Source organism: Atractosteus spatula, chromosome 3, assembly GCF_055471065.1.
Source record: "Atractosteus spatula isolate fAtrSpa1 chromosome 3, fAtrSpa1.hap1, whole genome shotgun sequence".
Taxonomy (NCBI): domain Eukaryota; kingdom Metazoa; phylum Chordata; class Actinopteri; order Semionotiformes; family Lepisosteidae; genus Atractosteus; species Atractosteus spatula.
Window position 1 is genome coordinate 42,986,688 of NC_142708.1, and position 23,586 is coordinate 43,010,273.

The following is a 23,586-nucleotide window of genomic DNA, read 5'->3' on the forward strand; positions in this document are numbered from 1 at the left end:
TCATTATCCTTTTTTAATCATTTTGACAGTCCAACAATTGATTTAGCCATCAGTAAGAATAATAAGGATAAGAACAACCTTCAAAATTGAATGATTTTTCTTTCAGCTGTTTGGCCAATGCAAAAATGGAAGACACAAGTAACTTATTGTTCCCTATTTGAATTATTTAAAAAATATTCAGTAGTTAATCTCCTCTCCCTGTGTGATCGTCACAGTTCCATGCAGATCGTGCCCCCCCACCACCCATCCCATCCCATCCCACACACCTGGGATGCAAACCCAGGTCTGTGGTGTAACACAACAGGGAACCAACCGCGTGAGCTAAAGGAGACCTTTCTTTCAGCCTAGGCAGCTGAGGTCCCTGCTATGCGCAGTGAGGTCGCTGACATCACCGCACTAGCTCCACTACACCTGCATTGGATACCGTTCTGGTTTTTAACTTTGTCTTGTTTTCGTCTTGTCTGGATTTCCCGGTTTTTGGACTCTTGGACTTCGCCCTGGATTTCCCCCCCCAGACTCCCTCGGACTTGTTTGGCATGGCCACGCCCCCCGAGCACCAGTTCACCGTCGTCACGCCCCCCTGTTTGTCAACCTGCCCAGTTCCTAGTTGTCTCCTCCCCGTGTTTGCTTAGGGTCCTGATTTACACTTCCTGACACCCCCACATGCATTTCATGCATTCCTATCTTGTCTCTATTAACCGATGACATACAAAATTGTACTACACATGTGCACTGTTAGTAACATTAAACATTCATTTTATTGATGTACTCTAATATATACATCTTGAATACATGAGAAAAGCAGAAAATGTCGCAATACAATCATCAATAAGAATACTTCTCAACCATTTTGTCTTGATCTAGATTAGTGCTATTATTTAAGTTTACAATTTATTATTATTAGGTTGGTGGAGTTATAGCATTCAGTTTGGTTAATCTATGATTTTGAATCAATTGTGGAAAATACTTGTTAGCTCAAGATCAAGGTTTGTTATGTCTTATTAGGGATAATGATGCAGCCCTCTGAATATGGCTATGCACATTATAACAAACAACAAAGCAGAACTGAGTTTTTTGGAGTGACACCATGGATATATCTATCTGACTGTGGAAATAGCTAGTCTCACAGTACACATAGAAACGTTCTACAATGACACATTTGTATTTCTTTCAAAACAGATTTTACAGTCATTTTATTCCAAGAAAGGTCTATGGATACATCCAAAAGTGGTTTGTAGATGTGTTAACGTTAGTTCCTGTGTGCTAATGCTGAAAAACTAGAAGATTCCCTTAATTTCTGCTTCCTGTTTTATATTACAACACAATTTTAAACTTAGAACAGTGGTATTTTTGTGGTTCACGTTTGCAGAAGACTTAACAGTTTGAGGGCGTGTTTAGAATAATTCAGGTTTTGACACATGATATTACTAATGGTGGTGCTGTAATGTAGGGTTTCATTTAGACTTTTCTACAGTTACAAGCATACCTGCAGAGTGAAAACATTTTGATCTCTTCCTTTTCATGATGAACAGGAATCCTGGACATAAAAGCAGCAGAAGAAACAATCCCACAGTCAAAGGCACCACCAACTCCAAAGATGTGTGTGCTCCAATAGTTTCCAAAGTCATGTTCACATCTGAAAAAGTCAACAGTGATTGGGGAATACACTATACTTTGGTCTCAACCAAACTACAGTATGCTCATAAACCTGAAGTTTGCAGTTTGTCATTTTTCTTCAACAGAGCAAAGCTTTATATTTGAAATGTTTTTTAAATGACATTATCATTTTGCACTCTTGATTGATGGCATGAAATATGAGGAATGAAAATTAATATTTATTACATTTGATTACAGTTTTAAACAAAGGTTTATGGATAAAGGATTCAGAGTCTAATCAGTGTTCTCAGTAATAAGACCTTAAATAGGTAAATTGTCAATATTTGATAAAATGTTCAGTTCAGGGGTTGAAGCAGAAAAAAAGGATGGATGAGCTGCATGACCAGTCATAAAGTAAGAGACCTTAAATGACAGGGATGCCTTTTACTGAGTGTAAGTAACAACCTGTCTGAAGGCAATAAATAAATCTATCAAATCTGTAAATCTATTTTCTTTCTTCAGTAAGTGCAAATTAGATGGATGAGAAGAGAAAAAAAGATTAGAAACTTATCTACTCCTGGTAGAGACCAAATCTTTAGGCTTCTTTGATGGAGGAGTAGACTTAAGTGTCCATTTGCTTCTAAGCATCTTTCCACATCTTGAAAATGTTTTTTTTAGTTGACGTGACTTCTAGAGCTTTGAAAGGAAACGTGTGACAAGGGATAATGTGCAGTAGTTTTGAGATGCTACAGTATGTTCCACTCCCTTACACACAGGTTTATTCCTATGTTTGTGGGGATGCTATTATTATATCGTTTCATACTATTTGAGACTTATCCAAAATGAAAATCCATAAAGAAGAGATATCTGCTGAGTCGCAAAATGTGGTAGTCAGCAGCCCCTTGGAGTGGAAGGGGAGGTCAATATCCCCATATGAAGCTGCCCTTCCTGACACTGTCTCCTCTAAGGAGAGAAGAAGGAACAGGGGTACAGAGAATGAGAAGCGCTCACTTGAGCAGATTAGCCACAAGGAGAAGTGAAGCTTTTTGTTTTATTGCCTTTTTAGGATTTTTAGGACTCTTTCTAGTTTTCTTGAGTGGTTTAGATTCAGTAGCATTTTGGGAGTATGGAATAAGCTGCCCAGCCTTTGTTACTGAAGCCCATACCCTGGATCCTTTCACACAAGGCTAGATGAGGTCATCTGGCTGTTAAGGAGGCTCAATGGGCTACATGACCTCCTCTCCTTTGTAACTTTTCTTACAATAGCTTCTTATGATTTTAAGAAGCTTTTGTTTCCTCCTTTTAGTTTTTTTTATGAACCTATAGAAGAAAAATGACTTGCTATCTATTCTGTCGTTCTTCACTTGTCTAATATCTGCAGTGTGGAAAACAGGTTACGAACCTAGCAGTTGTTACTGTCGGGATTATTTAAAATAGAAAACTATTGGGTCTTGTGGGTCCTGGTGTCTGATGGTTGCCACAAGCTGGCACAGTCTATATTAAGAGTGTAATCATTTTTAGTTACCTTCTATTATTTTGTCTATTCTAATACTTAAATTTTTAAGCTTACTTTCTGAAAGATCTCAAAGGTCTCTACATCCACAACTTGTCTTGATAAAACAGTGATACTTTCTAAAGCAGAATTTAAAATGATCTTAAAGTTGGTGAACATTACCCATAAAAACGAGGGAAGCTGATGTCTCCTCATTTGCTGTACCGCTTTTGAAGGTGCAATTGTAGGTGACTCCGCATCCTGCCTTAACCTTGAAGTAGCTTTTCACAATAAACAGGCCTTCTTCGTTCTTTTTGTGGGTGGTTGTTGTAGTGTTGAAGGAATGGCCTGACATATCTGTCCACTGCACATCAGCCAAAGGAAATCCTTCTGCTTCACAGCTGAGCTCCAGGTGACCTTCTGGCCCTTGGCATTTCCCTGCAACTGCCGTCTTTATATTCCTGTATGGGGCTGACAGTTACATACTTTCTTAGTGTAAGCCTAGGCCTCTTTAAAGTGAAACATGCTGTAACAAAACACACCCTGGAAAAAAAGTGTTGTATGAAACCATCTGTATAAACAATGGCTTTAAGATGACTTTATTAAATATCTTTATTCTCCTTCCTTTGTCCTTTGAACAGCTATTACATGTTTACCAGTTTTATCAGGGGTCAAAAGTAATCTAATATAGACTAACTTAAAAGTAACACAGAATAAAACAAAAAATCACACAAATAAAAAAAAAACATTTCAATATATAAAAAGTCTTCTTTGGGCTCTCAATTTACTCAATGAATCAATGAATTAAGGTCTTTTTATCTTAACCCTTCTGAAAAATCTACTTTTCCAGAGCACTGGCAGTAGAGAAAACAATATGGTCTGAAGGTATTCTTAATTTAGATATTATTTGGATGATGATGATGATGATGATGACTGCCATGGTGCACCACACACCTGCTTTCAGTTTGGAGGTGAACAGAGTGATAAAGCCAATTATGGATGGGGATTATTGGGAGGCCATGACTGGTAAATGTCAATGAGAAACTCGGCCAGGACACTGGGGTAACACTCTTTTTGAGAAACACCCTGGGATTCTTACCGACCACCTTTTTACACTACAGTGTCCCCTTCACTATACTGGGGCATTAGGACCCACTCAGACTGCAGGGTGAGCACCCCCTGCTGGCCCCACTAACACCTCTTCCAGCAGCAACTTTAGTTTTTTCCAGGAGGTCTCCATCCAGGTACCCATCAGGCTCACATCTGCTTAGCTTCAGTGGGTTGCTATTAAGTGCTGCAGGGTGATATGGCTGCTGGCTACTGTATAAGCTCATTGGTTTTTCTTTGTTTTAGCAGGGTAATAAAGTCTCATACTCCTTTAATTGCTAATGTTTCTAAGATTGTTAGACTTTGGCTCCCTGCAACCATGAATTGGATGAAGTTAGTGTCCTGGTAACATCACACTGTCTTTGTACAGTACGAACAGTATGAAGGAGAGAGAACTTTGATGGAACTTAAAATGACAAAAATAAAACAGTATGGCATATATTAAGAAGAAGGCTAAATCCAGTGGACCTGTGTCACATTGGATCTGGGTTTGAAGCAGCAAATAGAGCTAAAATGGCTACAGTGACACACTTATCATATTGGTAATCCAGTATATGGTGCATAAATAACTTACACAAGGAAAGAAAACAAACCAGAACAAAGGCAGAAGATGCGCGGTAGAGTTTTTTGTTTATTTTAGAATATGACAGATCTTCAGTTTAATTTAAAATAGACTCTACTATGGTGTCAAGTTTAAACATTTTATTTGACTTTTCTTGTTTTTTCGTATAAAAAAAGTTTAAACATTTAACCTGAGCCTGCATCACAGAGTGAAAAGAATGGGTGTGGGGGGGCACCAGGTGTTAAGGGTTGTATTGATGTTAAGTCACATGATGAGCCATTGGAGCACTGTTGATACAGTTTTGCTCCTTATTGTGTTTCTAGTCGTGATAAAAGGCCCTCTTAACATAAGTGCCAGGCAATTATAGTACCACACCATGCAGGGATAATGTGTGGGGTTGCAAATAGGTTCGACTAAACCTGTGATTGAGAGAGGAGCCAAGACAGATCACAGCATTCAACTCAGAAGAGCATGCTGACACCAGGGACTCTACAGGGAGCAGCTGAGAATCATCTTACTCCCCCTCACCTGACACTCGACTCTGAAACCAAGGTGGGGGGGTGATGGGCATAAGGGAAGCATGCTATTCAGCACAGCCAGGACTGGAGAGAATGCCTGAGAACCATCAAAGGAACTACATGGAGGACAGAACCATGTACCATGAACGCAGGACAGCATTATTTTGGGGCATTCAGTAGGTGACTGGGATTCGACTGAATATCTGTGGCCCATCAAGAATGTATGTCTTTAGAGTTGTTTTTTTAATATGTGCTCTGAGTGTTCAGTGGACAGTGCTAAATGTTATTAAACACTAGAAAATAAAAAGGGCACTTTAGCCATACTACTGTCTGTTGCTGGTCTGTGCGTGCACTGGTGATTCTGGGAGATGAACAGAACCTGTGGCAAGAAAAAAAGGGTCCTAGCATACTTCATAATTGCTAGGATGTGTAGTTGTGCATGAAGCAAGGGTAATTCTTGTTCGAGAGGTATCAACAACACTTGTTTTAAACAAATATTTGTTGTTAGTTCTCCCAACAGTCTGGAGTAGAAAGGAACTGAGATGTTGAAAACAGGTGCATGCTAAGCACTGCTAACATGAAAAACAACTGAAATTAGTTTCTAGTGTTGCTCTACTGGCAGCCAACAAGATTGCAATTGCTGGGTTTACTGCTTTATTATTTGCTCTTATATATATTTGTGATTTTAATGACTTGTTTATGTAGTTGCCGCATTTGACTATGCACTCTGATTGTGATTTTTCATGTATATTTTGGGGAATTCTGTTTCCATTACGATTTTCCACCATTTTTCCATCTGATTTAACTTTTAGCATAAATAATTAAAAGTTATTTAAATGGATAATATATACAACATAAAACACAAAAGGCCTGGCCTCTGTAAAAATAAAGGATTTCTTTGCGTTATTGTGATGTCAATAACAGTAAAGTTTTCATGTAAAATCCACATGATATAAAACAATGTAAATATTTTGTCTTACAGATGCTACATTGTCCTGTTTTCTCCATTCAGTTGACAATGATGATCAGAAATGTTCATTAAGGAGAAAATTCATCCAGGGGAAAATAAAAAACGGAATGACATAGATCACATTCTGATATAGATCACATATCTGGTAAACATCTGTATGGCAGAAAGCAGGATGAACCTGGAATGGCTAGTACTGTTAAACAGGCACACTTAATAACACATTGGACTCTGTTTATTGTATTATAAATCTCATCCAATAACAACAGTAATAATCCTTCTCTACTGAAATATAAGAGATTACCCTAAAGGTGAGTTGGTCTATTTCCAGTGGCAATTCCAGCAGCAATAAATTGAAGCATCAATTCTATGTATTAATGTCTGTTGAGTTTATGTTTCATATCAATGTTTTTATCGTGCCACCACTGCCCATAAATCCTTGAGGCTGTCTGAAATGGCACAGCCATGCCTGCTGTTACCATCATCAATGTAGAGCAACAATTATGCCTCCTGTGAGATAGCTTTTATCAGATTTTTTCCCATGCAACAATTCACAGAGGAAAAGGCCTGGTATGTTACTACTTTACAGTCTTCAGGAATCATGGGATGTACCATAACAGGTATGTCATGCCTACCACTATGGGTAGGATGGGATTCTTGCTTAATGACTGGCAATATTGTGTTTTTTGATGATCCAGTATTGTGTGATTTCAGTATGATGATTGAACATTTCATACATTATTCTGCATATTACATAAAGTTCCAAGAACATATTTAGCAATAAAATATATGTGTACCTTCACTTTCAATATTTATGTTTAAGAAAGCCAGCCAGAAAATAGTGGAAATTTGAAATCCCTGTGACAAGAAATATACAACTAAAAACAGAATCATTATTTTCATTTAAGTACAAAGTCAAAGAGTATCTGACACCAAAACAGCCTTAAAGACGTCCACACCCACTCATGAAGATAATGGTAAATAGTGTGCATTCTCAAAAATACCAGGCTATTTTAGGCCACAGTACATGAAGCGAAAAGGACAAGAAGTTGTTCTGCATTTTGAATGCTGACATTTGAATGCTGATATACTGAATAAATATAGTGCACTGCATTTCCAGAATAATAAAACAAAAAACAACATATTATATGTCTTTGTTGCAATAATTTTATAATCAGAATTCCTTTGATATTTTTTACATTATATCTCTTTAGATTTTCCTTTCCTTTTTGGGACTGCAGTATTCAAGTAAACACGGTGACTGAAGACTAAAGAAGCGCACACAATGCACTTTAAATTTATGCAGGGACATCAGTGTTTGAACAAAATGAACCGAATAAGAATACTAGATCTATTCATACTGCTTTCAAGATATACTGAAGCACTGAAGTTGGTTTAAAAGATATTATATACAGTAAGGTGGAGACCAATTCAGAAGCAATCAAATTCAACATAGTGATTGCCCAAACATACAGAAATACAATGTCCAAACCCTTTCAGTCAGTTCCTGCCAGTAAGGTGTGTGTCTGTGCTTATAGAGGTTCAACGTATAGTGGATACTTGTTGCCATATTGTCCTGAAAATGTTGCACAATCCCATCTAATTGTTAGCATGTAGTATAACTATATTTTACTCAGACTTCCAAGGTTATAGGTCTTTGGACATACATTACTTGTATAAAAAGGAAGGTTATATAAATAGATATAAAGGTCTTAAAGTAATATTATGCACCTGCAGCATGCTCTTTGCTCTTTTGTTTTGACATTAAAGGTTTGCATATTAAAGTCCCAATAAGCTTTTGTAACAAGTGTAAAAGGTAGGTTCTTAAACAGCTCTCCGTACCTCTCACATTGAGGGTGGCCTCTTTATAGTCAGCTCCTCCCTGTTCAACAATGCACCTGTACTTCCCAGAGTCAGAGATGCTGAGATTGGACATCTGTAAGACAGCCTGGCCCTGCTTCAGCCTGTCCTTCTGCAGGTTCACTCTGCCTTTATACCTGGGGTGCTGGGTGCTCAGGTCCTCCTTTCCGCTCTCCAGCTTGTACACTTCCAGGAGAGGCTCAGGCAGGATGCGATGCCAGTAGACTCTGAGGCTGGACAGGGTCTCGCCACCCCCTGTAGGGAATCGACACTCCATAGTGACGTTCCCCCTAAACTCAGCCAGAAAGAAAGACTCAGCCATATCCACAGTGAAAAGAGCTGGAAAAAAAACAGAAAAAAAAAGAAAAATTACAAAAACCTATATGCTCTCTAGGGTGGAATGGTGGCACACTGGCTAGCATTGCTCCCTGTGGTACTGTGGCCCTGGGCTCAATCCCCAGTTCTATCTGTGTGGAGTCTGTATGTTTTCCCACTTTTTTACATGAGTATTCTCTGGATGCTCTGGTATCCTCCCACAGTCCAAAAACATACTGGCATGTTCTGGGAAAATGGGCCCTCGTGTCTGTGTCTCTGTGTTTACCCTGCGATGGACTGGCCTCCCATCTACCTGTACCTGTTGCTTCCTGGAATAGGCTTTGGCTTCCCCATGACCCAGCATCGGATGAAGGGATTAGAAAATGGATGGGTGGATAGATATACTGTATGTTCCACTTTACTGGAATACTTTAAACTGTATTTCACTTTATTAGTTTGGAATTCAAGACAATTTAATTTTCAGAATTTCCATGATATTTAGAAAGATGAATCATTATTATCATTTAAACTTCTCTTTCTTGGTTACACGTTAAAACTATTACCCGTGAGAGTTGTAGTTAGCTGTATATGTACTTCTACACAAAACCACATAAACTATTTTGTTACTATTTTTGGTATGCCCTACATTTACCTTTTAAATACATTGCACAGAATTTTTGTACCTAAGGATGTGGATATACAGTAACTGTGAAAAATGAAGTTAAGTCCAAGCTTTTACAAAATGTTCTTACAACTGTTGAATATTGAATACAGAAAGAACCCCTGTATTTGCTGTGAATTATTCAAACCAGTATAGCAGGATATACTGTAGCTCTGAATCATTGCAATTAATAGGAATATGGTCCCTTTTTATTTCACACTTTTAGAATTTTGGTCTCCAATTGCTTTCAACCTTCAAGATTTCAAAGGTAGAAAATGATGGGATACACCACCAACATTACAATCTTGTATTTTTCAATGTGAAATGAAAACAGGTTATGGGGAGAAATTAAAAAAAAAGATTTTGAAAGAAAAGTTCATGACTCACCATAGTTACTGTCACCTAGTTAGTTACTGTTATCCAAAGATGTTACTGCCTGCTGCAGTTGTCTCTAGATACTAACAATGCAAATCTAAGAAATGTGTAACATTGATTTTGAGAATAGTGATGTACTACTGTATCATTAGTGTTTGTATTTATTTTACATCTCCCCTCTAGTGTGGTGTCTCCTTGGCTAAGGATCTGAGGCTGTGGCTGGAAGGTTACCGGTTCGTATCCCATGGCTGGCGGAGGAATCCTACTCCATTGGGCCTATGAGCAAGGCCTTTAACCCCAACTAATCCAGGGGTGCCATATAAAAATGGCTGACCCTGCCCTTTGACCCCAAGCTTCTCTCCCTGTCTGTGTGTGTGTCTCATGGAGAGCAAGTTGGGGTATGCGAAAAGACAAATTCCTATTACAAGAAATTGTATATGGCCAATAAAGTGATCTTATGGAACAATACAAAAAAGCAAGTAGTGACAGTATTGTGAGTTTAGTGCAAAAGCAGCCGGCGGCAAAGTTGGGAAAGAAGGATTAAGAAGTGGTGTTCAGATGTTTTATGGCTTTGAGAAAGGTAGAATCTGCAGAGGGAAAATTTGCATTCCCTGTATTCCTAGGGCGGTTAACATTTTCTTAATTACCTTATCTGCCATTCTGAGGCTGTGTGTAGTAAAGATGGTCTGAATGGAGGGGAGTTCTGTACCAGTGATGGCCTGGGCTCCACCTCCAGTTTAGTTTTTTACGGTCATGAGCTGAGCAATTACCTTACCAAACTGTAAGAATGGTGAGAATGCTTCCTATTATACATCTGTAGAAATTTCAATGTTTTTTTTAAATGTGAAGCTGCTGACCATCTCCACAGCAGCCCCATTGATAAAAACAGGGGTATCCTCCTACCTGCTTCCTGAAATCATCATCTAGCTCCTTAATTTTGTTGACGTTGATGGAGAGGTTATGGTCTCGTCATCATACTACCAGGTCCTTAACCTCTTTCTGTTTCAGCATTGTTTCCAAACTCTGCTTTAGGACCTGATACTACAAAACAGTCAGTGGCTGTGAAGTAAAAAGCATCTTATCTTGCTTTGTAATTGGCAGAGTTTCACAAAGAATAACAACAGCCTATAAGAAAATCCTTTTGGGAATGTTTATTGAGAAGTTACACAAAAGAGTCTTTGTCTTCACCTGCTTGGCTGAGCGTCAACCACCTGCTCATAGGAGGAAGTTAGGAACACTGTCACGATCGCAAACCCCTCCTCTTAAGGTCGCTCCAGCCCTTCCTCGTTTGCCTCATTCCACGCACGTGTTCTTGTTCCTACCCCGTTTCAGTTCACCTTTAAAAGCCAGGCGCTTACTTCAATCGAGGCTCTGCATCTGATTTCCACATCGTGCGAGCCCGGGACCTGGTTGTGCCTGGCTCCGTTATGTTTTTAGCTTCCTGCTCCTGTTCCCATTCATCCCCCCCGGTCCCGACCCGGCACCTGTTTTTAATCCCTTGTTTTGGATGGATTACCCGGCCATGGATTTTTGCTTGTTTTTTGGATTCTCCCTTGGACTTCTTCTTGGATTGTTTGCCTCGACCACACCTCCCCGGATCACCAGCACTGCATGGACACGTCCCCTTGTTTTCATCCCCGTATTCCTGCATGACTTTTTCCCCAGTGTTTCCTCACTATTCTGGATTGTGTCGTCTGCACAGGGTCCGGAAAGATCTGTTCGTGACAGAATGCAGAGCCCACACCTGGACCCGCGGACGGCATTCTAGCAGCCTGGACTCTTTTTATTTTTGTTTTGTTTAGGGCTTCGGAGCCGCCCTGGAAAGGAGGGGGGTACTGTCGCGATCGCTACTCCTCCTCTTAAGGGCGCTCCAGCCCTTCCTCGTTTTTCCCATTACCCGCACCTGTTCCTAATTCCAGCCCCTCTTCAGTTCCACCTTAAAATCCAGACGCAGACGTCACTCGAGGCTCTTCATTGAATCCTGTTTCGTGAGAGCCCGGGTCCTGCTGCGTCTGGCTCTGTTATGATTTAACTTTCTGTTCCTGATCCCCTCCCGCCGGTTCCGACCCGTTTCCCGTGTTTTATTCCCCGGATGGATCGCCTGGCCATGGACTTTAGCTTCAGTCTTGGATTACCCGTTTGGATTTCTACATGGATTGTTCGCCCCGGACTCACTCCCTCTGGACACCTGCACCCCTTGGACACGCCCCCTGTCTCCATACCCTCTCCTGCATGACTTTTTTTCCCCAGTGTTTCATCACTAATCGTGTCGTCTGCATAGAGCCCGGAAAGAACTGTTCATGACAAACACCATGCAGAGTGAGGACTTCACAGACAGATAGCTGCAACAGTGGAGACGAGATGGAGGAAGGATGCAGAAAGGCGAATGCAAGGAAAAGAAAGGGTCATTCTATGGTACTTATAGCTTTTTTGGGAAGTGACATAATGGAAGAGTATGACTTAGAGTAGTAGAGGAGAAGAAGAGATGCTGTCAATCCAACCATGTTTTCATTAAAAACTGGGTAAAGTTTAAACTTTACTAAAAAATTAGTAAAGTTTAAAAGGACATCACTTTCTGCCTACAGTATTTGATAAACAAATGACATATTGATGAACAGTGACTTGTCTTTAATGGAGACCATCTAAATTGTATTGGGAAAGTTAATAGTTAATAAGAACTAAATTAAATTGCTTTTGAATGTCTGATAGAATATCTGCAGTTTCCTGTTCCATTCCTGCACAAGAAGAGCAGGGAGATACTGTCACGACCACGCAGAATCAAACACCAGACCTTTCCTGCAAATGCTGACACATTCTCACGACCATAGACCATCAGGCACCAGTTCTTCCCAATTCCTGCAGATGCATTAACTAATCATCCAATCGCACATCTCACTCTTCACTGCACCTTCTGCCTCCCAGTATACTTAAGGGCTCACTACCATCACCACAACCCTCAGTATTGGTTTCACCAGTGGAGCTCCCATCTCTCACTTTTTTGAGAAACTCCTGACTGTCGTTAAACTTCTGATCCTCCGGCTTTCTCACCTGTGACTGAACCTAGACTATGATTCTTGATCCTTGATTTGGCTTAGTACACCTGGCTTTTTCTCTGTTGCGCTTCTTTCCCTCTCTCTCACCCAACGTGTGAGATCTAGCTTTTTTGCACAGGGTCCCTCAAATCTAATTTTTGGCTACAGTGCCGTTACAAAGACATTAGGAGTGCTGACAATTCTGCATGACCTGGGGTTTGCTGGTCTGTGTCAAGCCTATTCCACTAGACTTCAGTGGTATATGATTTTCTGAAGATAAGACTCAAGCGCTCCTTTCTAATACTGAATGTCCTGCTTTCTATGACCAATAAATGCGTGATTTCCAAATAATTAATTGCACAGTATCTGAATATAAACATGCAATCTGGTAAAAGTAAAAATACTAACATTTTGGGATAACATCTTTAATACTATCTTAAACACCCTGCCACAAACTGGAGTGAATCTGAAACAAATTAAAACATCTTTGATGCAACACCTTGCATCCTTCCATTTACTAGTTGTACTTTTTCAGCCACATGCGGAACAGCTTTGCTTCTTTACATACCTGTATAAAAGGAGGGACATCTGATCAAGAGCAGAACGATCAATACATTTCTCCCCATTGAGTCCAGAGCTCTGCTCACACATTTAACAATGTTTTTTTTTTCAGAACCAAAGGCCCCTGCCAAGAAACATTAAAATGAGTTATTATAAAAGAACATTATAAATAGGTTTTGGCCACATTTACTTTGTACAACTATGTGGTCTAGGGCCCTCACAGTACATTGCATGTTAAGAGTTATGATTTCAGGGTAATATGCAGTAGAATCTCTGTTAAATATTTAAAAACTCTTTGGTAAATATTTAAAATATATACAGTATATAAAATACTATGTGAAATTGGGTCTTGACAAACTTGCTCTTTCCAGTCTTGCAATCTCTGCTGCCTTCCTTGAGCCATTCACTCACAGAAATGAGTTTTTTTCATGTTCTCCAATTACTTTCATAATCATCTGACTCTCTGGCCTTGGGGTTAAATGAAGAAGGGGTGGTGAACGTTTTGCTTACTGTATTGACGCAGATGGACACTGACCCAAGAAACAATGTTTGAGTAAAAGGAAAGGCATATTGTTTTTTCAGTTTATTTTCAAAATGATATTATTTTCTAGAAATTGTAAATTATTGATTAATATAAAACAGTAAATGATATTTCAAAGTGAACCTGGTATGTCTTCAACTCTTCAACAACTTGCCCTGAGACAGTTAGAATGATATTCTGACAGTGGCAACACACAGCCATTCTATTTGTCCATTTTGATGTACAGTATGCTTTGGTTCACTGAGTTTCTTGACAAAGGGAGCTGGGTCTTTGACCAAAACATCATAGTAAGTGCTAGAGTTCATCAGTCTTAACAAATGCTCTGGGATCATCTGTGCCATAGATTAATAATATTCTCAAAACGTCTGCCGCCATAGTGAACGAGTGCTTTATCAGCATGTGCTTCACCTTTTACAGTATGTCAAACAAAGGGATGAAGACCATGAGCATAAAGCTCAATCTGACCATATAACATGGTTCCAATTATAATCTAACATTACTCTGGTATTTTTAGGATGTCTCTTTTTGTGTTTCTCCCACAGAAGAGCCTTTTTTTCTTACAACTTGGCCAAAAATGACAAAATGGAAGATTTAGACACTTTGTATCCTGAAGTTGCCAGGATATTTTTGAGAACAACTGTTGTCTTTGGACTTAGGGTTGCCACCCAAACCACTTGTCTCACTGCCTGCAATGACAAGATACATTTGTGTCCTGTTTTAGGAAGTGATGACATTATGCTAGTATTTTTAAATTTCTTAATGTAGAATACACTACGTGTAAGATTCAGCATCTTAAAGATACTTTTTGAACAAACTTGTGAAGGTCAATGTCCATTTGCGTGCCATATCTCTGACCTTAACCAAGCATAAAGTGGTGAGAGTGCTAGCAGTACCTTCTTTAGAGTATAAAGCTAAGACTAGGAGAACACATGTTCTAATGCTGCATTTACTTTAAGGCATAAAAATGTTTAAGTTATTCTTGCAATTTGACAGGTGTGATTGTGATATTAAACCTTTTCTGACACAGAACTGGCATTTCCAAAATTATGGAAGGAAAGGGCCATGTGAAAAATAGGAGAAAGGCCAATTCACACAAAGACAGCAACATAGGATGTGTTGATATCCTGTTGTGTTGACATATAATTTTCATTGGCAATCCCTCCATCTTGGAAACCATCATGCTCATCTCACTTGTGCAAGAGAAGAAGCCACTTACACTCTGGTACAGTCACAGTAATTTCCCTAAGACTAATTTAAAAGAGAATGTATGTCACACAAGAGGAGATTAATCATTTCTGTTAGATGTTAAATAACCAAGGGGATTAAAAAGGAATGTGAATAATATCTGAGAATTCACCAACACATTGCTTGTTTTCCAAAATAATTGTGTACATTTTTTTATATGTGAAGTCACAGTAAAAATTACTTAAATGAAAAGTGTTGCAAACCCTAATTCTGCAGGCAGCTTTGTGCAGATGGCTGGCATTCAGTTTCATTCACACAAGTGTGTTGCACTTATTACTGTTTCACAGTCAATATTTGTGTTGCTGTAAGGGCGAGCAACACCCTTCTCATCCCAAAATACTGTCAATTTTATGACACTTGGACAAGAATTGAATGGTTTTGGATGTATGTGGATGGGTAGTGTGGGGGGAGTAGAGTAGAGTGTGGGGTTGTACTGGGTAACCTGTACCCACGCGCCATTAGGGCTACAATACAATGCATTGAAGAGCTTGGTTTTGGCAATGAAACAGAGACCTGTAGTCCTGCCTTAAACCACATGAGGGTGCCATCAGGCCCTATACTTGTTCTCCATGGATTTCCATGCGAGAAGTTACACTGTTTATCCCTCACATGAAGATCCTAATTACAAGTGTCTTTCATTCCTAAGAGTATAAAAGAGTTGCTTAGTTGCTTGAGAACTGCATTCCGTACCTCAACTTGCTTAGAGGACAACAGAGCTCATATTCTATTCATTCATGATCCAGACTGCACCTGTGTCAGAAATGCAAGAGAAGTCAGTGACCATGTTGGATTTTAGGCTGGTTCTCATTTATTGTGAAGTTTGCCTATCCAAGCAGAAACAATGGTCATAGATTAGGGCTCTTCCAGGTTAGTAGTGGGGAGCCAAAAGATAGAAAACCAAACTGGCCCCTATCACCTCTGTCAATGCAGAGAAGGAGGGGTGTTTTAGGCAAATTACTGGACAAATGGGAGTGAGCCTTGTGGTTGTTCTCAAAGAAGGTGGTGGTCATAGTTAGATAACAGCCCAGAGTAGCGTCAGTGAGCTGGGAGATGGCTTGAGGAGATATAGGAAGACAGAATACTGTACTGGCCCAGATGATGGACAGACGATGCAAAATGCATTTCCTCTGTGAGGCCTGGTCATAAATCTAAGGAGAGGATGGTGCTACTTTCTCCACTACAGGGAAAGAAGCTGAAGAAAGATCATTGACCAAAGGTCTAGGATTATACAAAGATGGCAATAAATACAACTGAGAGTAATACTAAGGAGATACTCAGGGCTGCTGGGCAAGTTTCAGGTCACCTACAGAAAAAATAGTATTTTATTAGGAAGGTTATTGAAAGTCATATAACAGAAGTAGACTTTAACATGTCCAAACTGTAGAGTGATTGAGACCTTCTTATAGCTATTACTCCACCCATCTTACAGCACAGACCTTCAATTGTTGGTTTTTATCTTTGTCTGCTTAGATCACAGAATGCAGGTCTTGTTCATATTCCACAAATTAATAAAATAACAGTTGGCAGTAAAGCCTTTAGTTACAGGGCCCCTAGCTTATGGAACAGTCTCCCACCCCATATTCGGGATGCCAAGTCAATCTCAGTATTCAAATCCAGACTATTATTTCAGCCTAGCCTAATTGCACCTTACATTATAGCCTGCTGCAATCATGGCTAGTGTTGCTGCAGTACATGCCATTGTGTGTCTCTGTGTTGGCTCACCAGATAGATACATCTGTTCTGACCAAATATCCTATTCTCCTCCCCACATGTCCGGGCTTGGCACCATCTGAGTTGGATGCTGCATCACAGCCATGGATTCAAGAAGGACATCGGAGATATAGCTATCGTTTAGGAGGAATTACTGGTCTTCAGAGATCTGCATGGAGTACTAACACACAGAAGACATGATGGATGGATGGATTAATACCCTCATCGTTTCCTTTTTTAAAATTATATAATGTTAGCATGCCCAAAGGGGTTGGGCAACCAGTTGACCTCTGACCCCTAGAGTTTTTTTTCTGCTTACTAAGGTGTTTTTGGTTCCTCTCCTCCATTGTCTTCTGGTCTTCTGTTCTGTATTGACAAAATGTATGGTCACTTGCATTGTTAAGTGCCTTCAGGCAACCTTGTTGTGAAAGGCGCTATATAAAAATAAATTAAATTGAATTGAATTGTCTGGACAAAAAAATTAATCTTCCCTAGACTGCAAATTCAGTGAAGAGAGGATCGTCAAGTTGTCATTAGAGGCTCAGGCAGCAACTAACATCATTTTATAATGCACTGAAGTGGTGTCAGAAGTGTGTGCATAGACAAGACCACTATAAGGTATGGTCCACTATTCTTCATTTTGTAATACTGGAATGTTTTCATATTCATGGTGCAAAGCAGGACTACTCGGTGGATAGGATGGCAGCCCAATGTAAAGCACATACAAAAAGGGACAATTTAGAGACATCAGTTAACTTGACAGGAAATCAATTATGAAATCAAATGAGAACATGCAGACTCCACACAAAGGCTCATCCTGTCAAACCCAGGACCAAAGAGTTCTCAAAGTGTTTTAAGGGCAACATCACTATCTGCCACATCACTATTCTGCCTGATACTAGAATACTATAACATAGCATAGTAGAACATATTACAATGTAGCAATACTGTTGTTGCCCACAGAAACAGTTCATTTTCTTAATCTTCTTTGACAGTCCACCATAAAAATGTACTCAGAGCCATTTGGTAATTCCAAGAGAAAGTGATCTCATATAATCAATATTATTTTTTATCATTTCCACCTTTACCATTGTATATTTGAGGATTTAAAACATCACGCAAGTAGTACTGATGCTAATAAAAGATTTCTTAAAAGAAAAAAGTCACAGTGAGGTCAAACTGGGCTACACACTGAAAATACTGGTTGCTGTGGGGATATCAAAGATCTACTGTACATTATTCTTCTGTGAGGCTGCACCCAAGGTACTGTAACTTGTTTGTGCTATATTATAAATTTGCACAAGTTAAATCTAAAATATATTTGAAGCTGTGGTCACTAATACTGTAAATTTACTGCAAAAGATTAAATATAAAGACCTGTCTACTCTGATCCCATTGTTTTGCAGTATGCTGATATAAATATATTTTGGTAAATTGCCGATATTTCAAAACTTTGGTCATTCAAATTCACACAGATAGAATGAGAGTACAGAAGTGACATGGATCAGCATAAAAAAACAACAGTGAGTGCAGGAATTGTTGTACTGGTCTAAAGTAAAACGAAAAGAGATTGCTACTTCACAGATGTGCAGTTTCTACACATGAAGTCCAACCAGGACATATAGATACTGATCACAAGAAAATAAGAGCATCAGAAAAGACTGAGAAGAACACAGATTTTCCCATTTTTTTCAGTTATTTACAGTTCATGGGTTCTTGAAAATGATTTCAGAGCACTTGTCATTTATAAGAAAGCTGCTTATTCCTAGCAAAGGTTGCAGCAGGGTATCATAGGTCTCAGAATTGTAGGGCCAGGGACTGATTGAGGCACAGGAAGACCAGGCAGACTAGTGTTATGCTCAGGGCAGCAGAACATTTAGACAAACAGAAAAGACTGAGATTGAAAGTTCTAAAAAAATACAGAAATCAATGGACTTGAACATGACAGTAAATGAGCAGCAGTCTCATTTACTCATCTTAGAAAAGTCTTATAAAAGACATTTCACATTCACAATCAAGTCAAACTTTAAACACTGAATGTCTACCCTGTGAGTGGGTGCCATAGTGACAAGTCTAAATGATCAAGTAAAGGTTTATTCCATGCCAAAAAGAGAAGAAAAGAAACACAACATTTCAGCTGTGGAGCTTTCTTTGTAATGTGACTATGTCCAAGCAAAGAAAACACTGGGCACCTGGGCACCAGGTCAGGGCTGTGATGTGGGTGGACCAGAGCACTGTAGACTCTCAGGGGGGTGGCTGGTAGAGTGCAGTCTTCTGCTTGATAAAAGCCAAGATATGATACAGTGAAAACATAATGATCATTAATTATATATATATATTATTACATATACATATACATATTATTATTATTGTTATTATTATTATTATTTACCCCTATAAAGTAATAGTAAATAGGTAGATATTTTAGATATAGACTCCAAACTAAAAAAGGTACTAAATGCTTCTAGTACAGTAAGTATATTAATGACATGTATTAAGAAATTCAGAAGATCCTTTATTGCATAATATTTCAACCACTTTGCTATGGGAAAACTAAAATCAGTTCAGGTACAAAAGAAAAGATCACAAAATTGGTGTAATTGCATTTGTTTCTTTCAAGCAACACTCGCATAGTAAATTGGTTATGAAAACCAGGAAGTTCTAACTTGAAGTAAATTGAAAATTTATGGTGAGGCTTGACAGTTTTAGTCCTTCAACTATTTCCAATGAGCCTGTCAGAAGAATTCATGCAGTGAAGGAAGGACAAAATTACAATATGCCACTGTGAAAAGTAGGTAGAGACCTAACCAGAAATGCTGACAGTAGGTTTCCTCAACATAATCTTAAACTTAAGCTTAATCTATTTAGGAAAAGTGGGTATATAAGCACTTTACAGGGAAGGATTCTTAATAGAAGGAACTAATCATTATATAACTATTGTGTAATATAATGAAGTAAAATGCATTTGGGACAGAAATGGGAAACTTCAAGAAAATGAAAGCGAAATAGCTGATGTTTTATATTAGTGTTTGCTCAGGTTTTTAACAAAGAAGCAGTCAACACAATGCCTCAGGCAGTGGAAGGAGCAAAATCTATATTAAATAATATAAACATGGAAAAGACAGATGTATTTTGGGTACTAGAAGCACTCAAAACTAATACATCCTCAGGGTCTGATGATATATTAGCAAATGTACTCAAGGAAACGAGAGATATTCAGAAGCTATTGATGCAAATCTTCCAACAGACACTCAGGTGCTGACAGACTGAAGAAGTGCTAATGCAGTGAAAGGCTAATGCATAAGAAAGGCAAAAATACTGAAACAAGTAATTATTGACCAATAAGCATGAGTTATATTACATGTAAGTTTATGGAAACAATTTTCAGAGCTAAACTAGAGGATTCACATATGGAAATAATAACTTAGGGGGAATAGTCAACATGGATTCAGAAAAAGCAGGACTTCTCTTATAAATGTGCTGGAGTTCTTAGAATAAGCATGAACAGTAATGCATACAAACAATGCAAATGATATGGTGCATTTAGATTTTCAGAAGGCTTTTGATAAAGTTTGTCATAAAAGATGCATTCAGGAAATGTAGGGATCTAAACTAAGACCACTGCTTCTCTTAATTTATATCAATGAGTTAGGTTCTTGTACAGTTATTAAACTAGTTGATTCCAAACTAGGAGGATCAGCAAACACTATAGAAGCAGCATATGAAGTTCTAAGAGTAAACAGACACCTGGCGGAAGACGTATAATATATACAAGTGCAGACAACTGTAGACATTTTTGCACATAGGAGATAAAAATATAAACTATACATACAAAATGGAAAAGACTGAACTAGAAGAGGCAACGTATGAAAAAGAATTAGGTGCTTACAGTATATTGACACATGATTTACATCTTCTAGACAATGAGGAGAAACAATAAAAAGGCAAACAAAATGTTAGTGTTAGGAATCCCTGGTGGGAAGATACAAGGATCCTGTGCAGACGCAGGCACGGATAGTAGATGAGGCAGGCGAACAATCCAAAACGAGAGGCAAGGTCGTGGTCAAAAGGCGTAAAGTAAATCGTAATCCAGGAAGAACACCGGTGGCAAACAGTCCGAGGTGAGAGGCAAGGTCCAAAGTTGAAAAGGCAGAAGGGGAGTCCGATATCCAGAATAAACGAGGTACGGGAAAACGCCAGGTAGAGCTCTCTAGGAGTAGACTCAATACTGAGCAGCGGGAAGCAGGTAAAGAAGGTATAAATAGCACTGCGCACCACACGGTGGAGTGTGTGCAGGTGGTTTAACTCATGCGGCGGCGTTTGTTAATAATCACCTGCTGCTGGTGCTGATTAGATCGCTTAAGAGATGGTCTTGACTGCCTGGCGGTCGTGACAGTTAGGTTATATAGTCAATTAAGTTAAGCCTCATTTAGAATATTGTGCACAACTTTGGTCACCACATACCAAAAATTGTACAGTATTGCTGCTCCGGAATCAAAGGAGAAGAACCAGAAGAATTCCAGAATTTAAGGGCATGCCCTAAACTGACAGGCCAAACAGTCTGAACCATACTAACATTGCACCTGATTAACTTCTTAGGTTTTTTATATTTTCTGTTTTTCTTGTGTAATTTGTTTTTTTTTCACCGTATACAAGAAATAAATATATAGTACAGTGTTGGAATATTTTGGGTGAGGAACAAAAACAAGGACAAAAAAGACAAGGGAATTCCACATTATTAAAATGGGAACTGGAACTGCAGAGACTAAAGAAACCTGTTTACTGTTGGTTTTGTTAGTAAACCTCTTAAGAATTTAGAAGTATCCTGCACTGGAAATCTCAAAAACACAATAACTATGAAAACAATAAAGTCTTCATAAACATGATTCAGACTGGTGAATCTTTGTGTACTGAGGAAAGTATTTCAAAAGACAAAAAACGTGTCACTAATTTTATTGTCATTTTGTAGCTGAAAGTAGTTACTCAGAAAATATTAGCCTTCTTATCAGCAAAAAAAAATGTTTCTACACAATGGAATTTTGTTGTCATTTTGTAATTTCCTGTAATGTTGCTAGTCTGCTAGTTTTAGTGCATATTTTTTAATTTTCCCATTAAAAACATATTTACTCTGTAAATCGTCACACTGCTTCTTCCAGAAAATTCTGTACTGTATCCCATAAAGCATGTAGGGAATCTTTTTACACAGAAGGAAATTGAACTGAACTTTGCTAGTCCATAATATGACACCATTGGTTGGGGTCTCTGTATCATGACTCTGTAAGCACCAAAGTGATGGTTACTAAACCATACCAAAAAGCTCAGGCATCTAACAGGATGTTACCAGAAAACCTTATATACCTGCTAAACTAAGGGTGAGCTAAATATGTATTTTGATTTTAGTTATCTGCAGTTATTTTAGGGCAGTCTCTGGGTAGGGTGACATGGCGGTAGTTCCTGTGTTTGGTTGGAAACCTTCTGCATGAAGTTTCTCCCTGGGGCTGTATTAGATAGTAATTTCAAATGGATAGAGGAGAGCAGTTCTTTTTATGATGTAATTATTTCAAATCTTACATCCAGACTAAAATTTGTGTTGGTCAGTGGCATTCTCTCTGTTTCACTATGTATGTCACTTAGTTCTAGCAGGGAAGAGCTCCAAAAGGAGTTGTGATTTTCTCTCTAACAAAACTACAAGATTAGAGATGCCTATCACGTCACTGGGCTCAGATATCAGTAGACGGTTACCACCATATTACAGTATATCAGGTGGCAATTCCATAACCCCATGCTGGAACTGATCCCAGATCCCCAAAACTCAGAAATAAGAGCACTATCCTCACTGCACTGTGCCGAATACACAACATAAAAAATAAAAATCGATTAAATTGAAAGCTGAGACAACGCACTTAAAACTGCATTATCATTTTGAAAGTGACGTGCAGGTTTTTGGTTTTGATAGAAAAAAGATTTAACTCAAGGAGATACTATTCGGAAGACTGAAAAGAGTGTCATTTTTATCACAAGAACATGATCTGTAAAAGCTTTATCATTATTATGATAGTTGTGGTGTGGGCATGCTATCGTGGATTAGACAGGTTCTACTGTATACATATATTATATAGTTTAATCTATTTATTTCAATCTCTTTCGCAAACTCATATACTAAAATGTTTACGCACGCACAGCATGTTTTTTTTCATACAGTACAAAAACAGATGTTCTCATCCCCATCAGACACTACGTCGGCAAAACCAAATATTCAGCAATTTAGAAGACTTTTGTATAGCTTTCATGAAATAATCAATGAGCATCTAATACCATAACGTAAATCAGCACACAACTACAATAAAACACTCCACAACATTTCCCAGCAACACGTAATCTGTGAGTAATTTATCCTGGATTGCATTTCAAGAATTTTTGTTTTGCTTTTGAAAAATACGCATAATTTGTATTTTCTTGCACAAATAAAAAAATATTATTTTAGCTTTGTAGACAACCGATGTAGAAAACAGACAAATGCCTTACCCGACTCTTCAGGTAGTATACCGTTTAATGAAGACGAGATAGCGAATAACAGTCACTTAGCACCATTCTCATACTCAAAAGGAAAGTTGGCTCTTTCAGATTCGATTCACAAACTGACTGTCAAGACCTTTCGTTTTTACATGATGGTTCTAAAAAGTTCTAAAACATTTTGAGGCCATTTATATTTTGAGGCCAGTGGCAAGAAGCTGCCTTCTACAGCCCACATGGAAGGCTGAATTTTGTATTTTATTACCGTAATGCGTTTAATATATATTTTTCAAATTCTGTAAATTAACTCCCGTGTGCGTGGGTGTCATTGCGAAAGTAGGATGTAGATTTATTTGTCACGGTTTAGTTGGGACAGACAAACAGCTGGATGTGACAATTTATAGTAGAAATATGCTATTTATGTGTCGAATTAACAAAATATGTTTTGCATTTTAAGGTTCTTCGGTGATATAAGAAGGAACCCATCCAGAAATAAAATAGAAGACCTTAAAACCTAAACGGAATAATAGC

At 38.6% G+C, this 23,586-nt stretch overlaps 1 protein-coding gene across 3 annotated transcripts in view; it reads right to left on the reverse strand.

Annotated features, from left to right (window-relative positions):
- LOC148837806 (programmed cell death 1 ligand 1-like) overlaps positions 1–23,233 on the reverse strand; it is a 34,109-nt gene extending 10,876 nt beyond the window's left edge. The window contains exons 1-6 of one of the 3 annotated variants that reach the window (XM_088909833.1): positions 23,068–23,233; positions 15,523–15,582; positions 13,054–13,170; positions 8,085–8,441; positions 3,272–3,559; positions 1,487–1,636 (exon numbers count right to left, since the gene is read on the reverse strand). In XM_088909833.1, the coding sequence (XP_088765959.1) occupies positions 1,487–1,636; positions 3,272–3,559; positions 8,085–8,441; positions 13,054–13,111 (853 nt within the window). In that variant the 5' untranslated portion in view covers positions 13,112–13,170; positions 15,523–15,582; positions 23,068–23,233. Of the gene's footprint in view, positions 1–571; positions 1,637–3,271; positions 3,560–8,084; positions 8,442–13,053; positions 13,171–15,522; positions 15,583–23,067 lie in introns of those variants that run through there. The other 2 variants (XM_088909832.1, XM_088909834.1) reach the window with 2 other exon arrangements.
- Between the last annotated feature and the right edge of the window lie 353 nt (positions 23,234–23,586).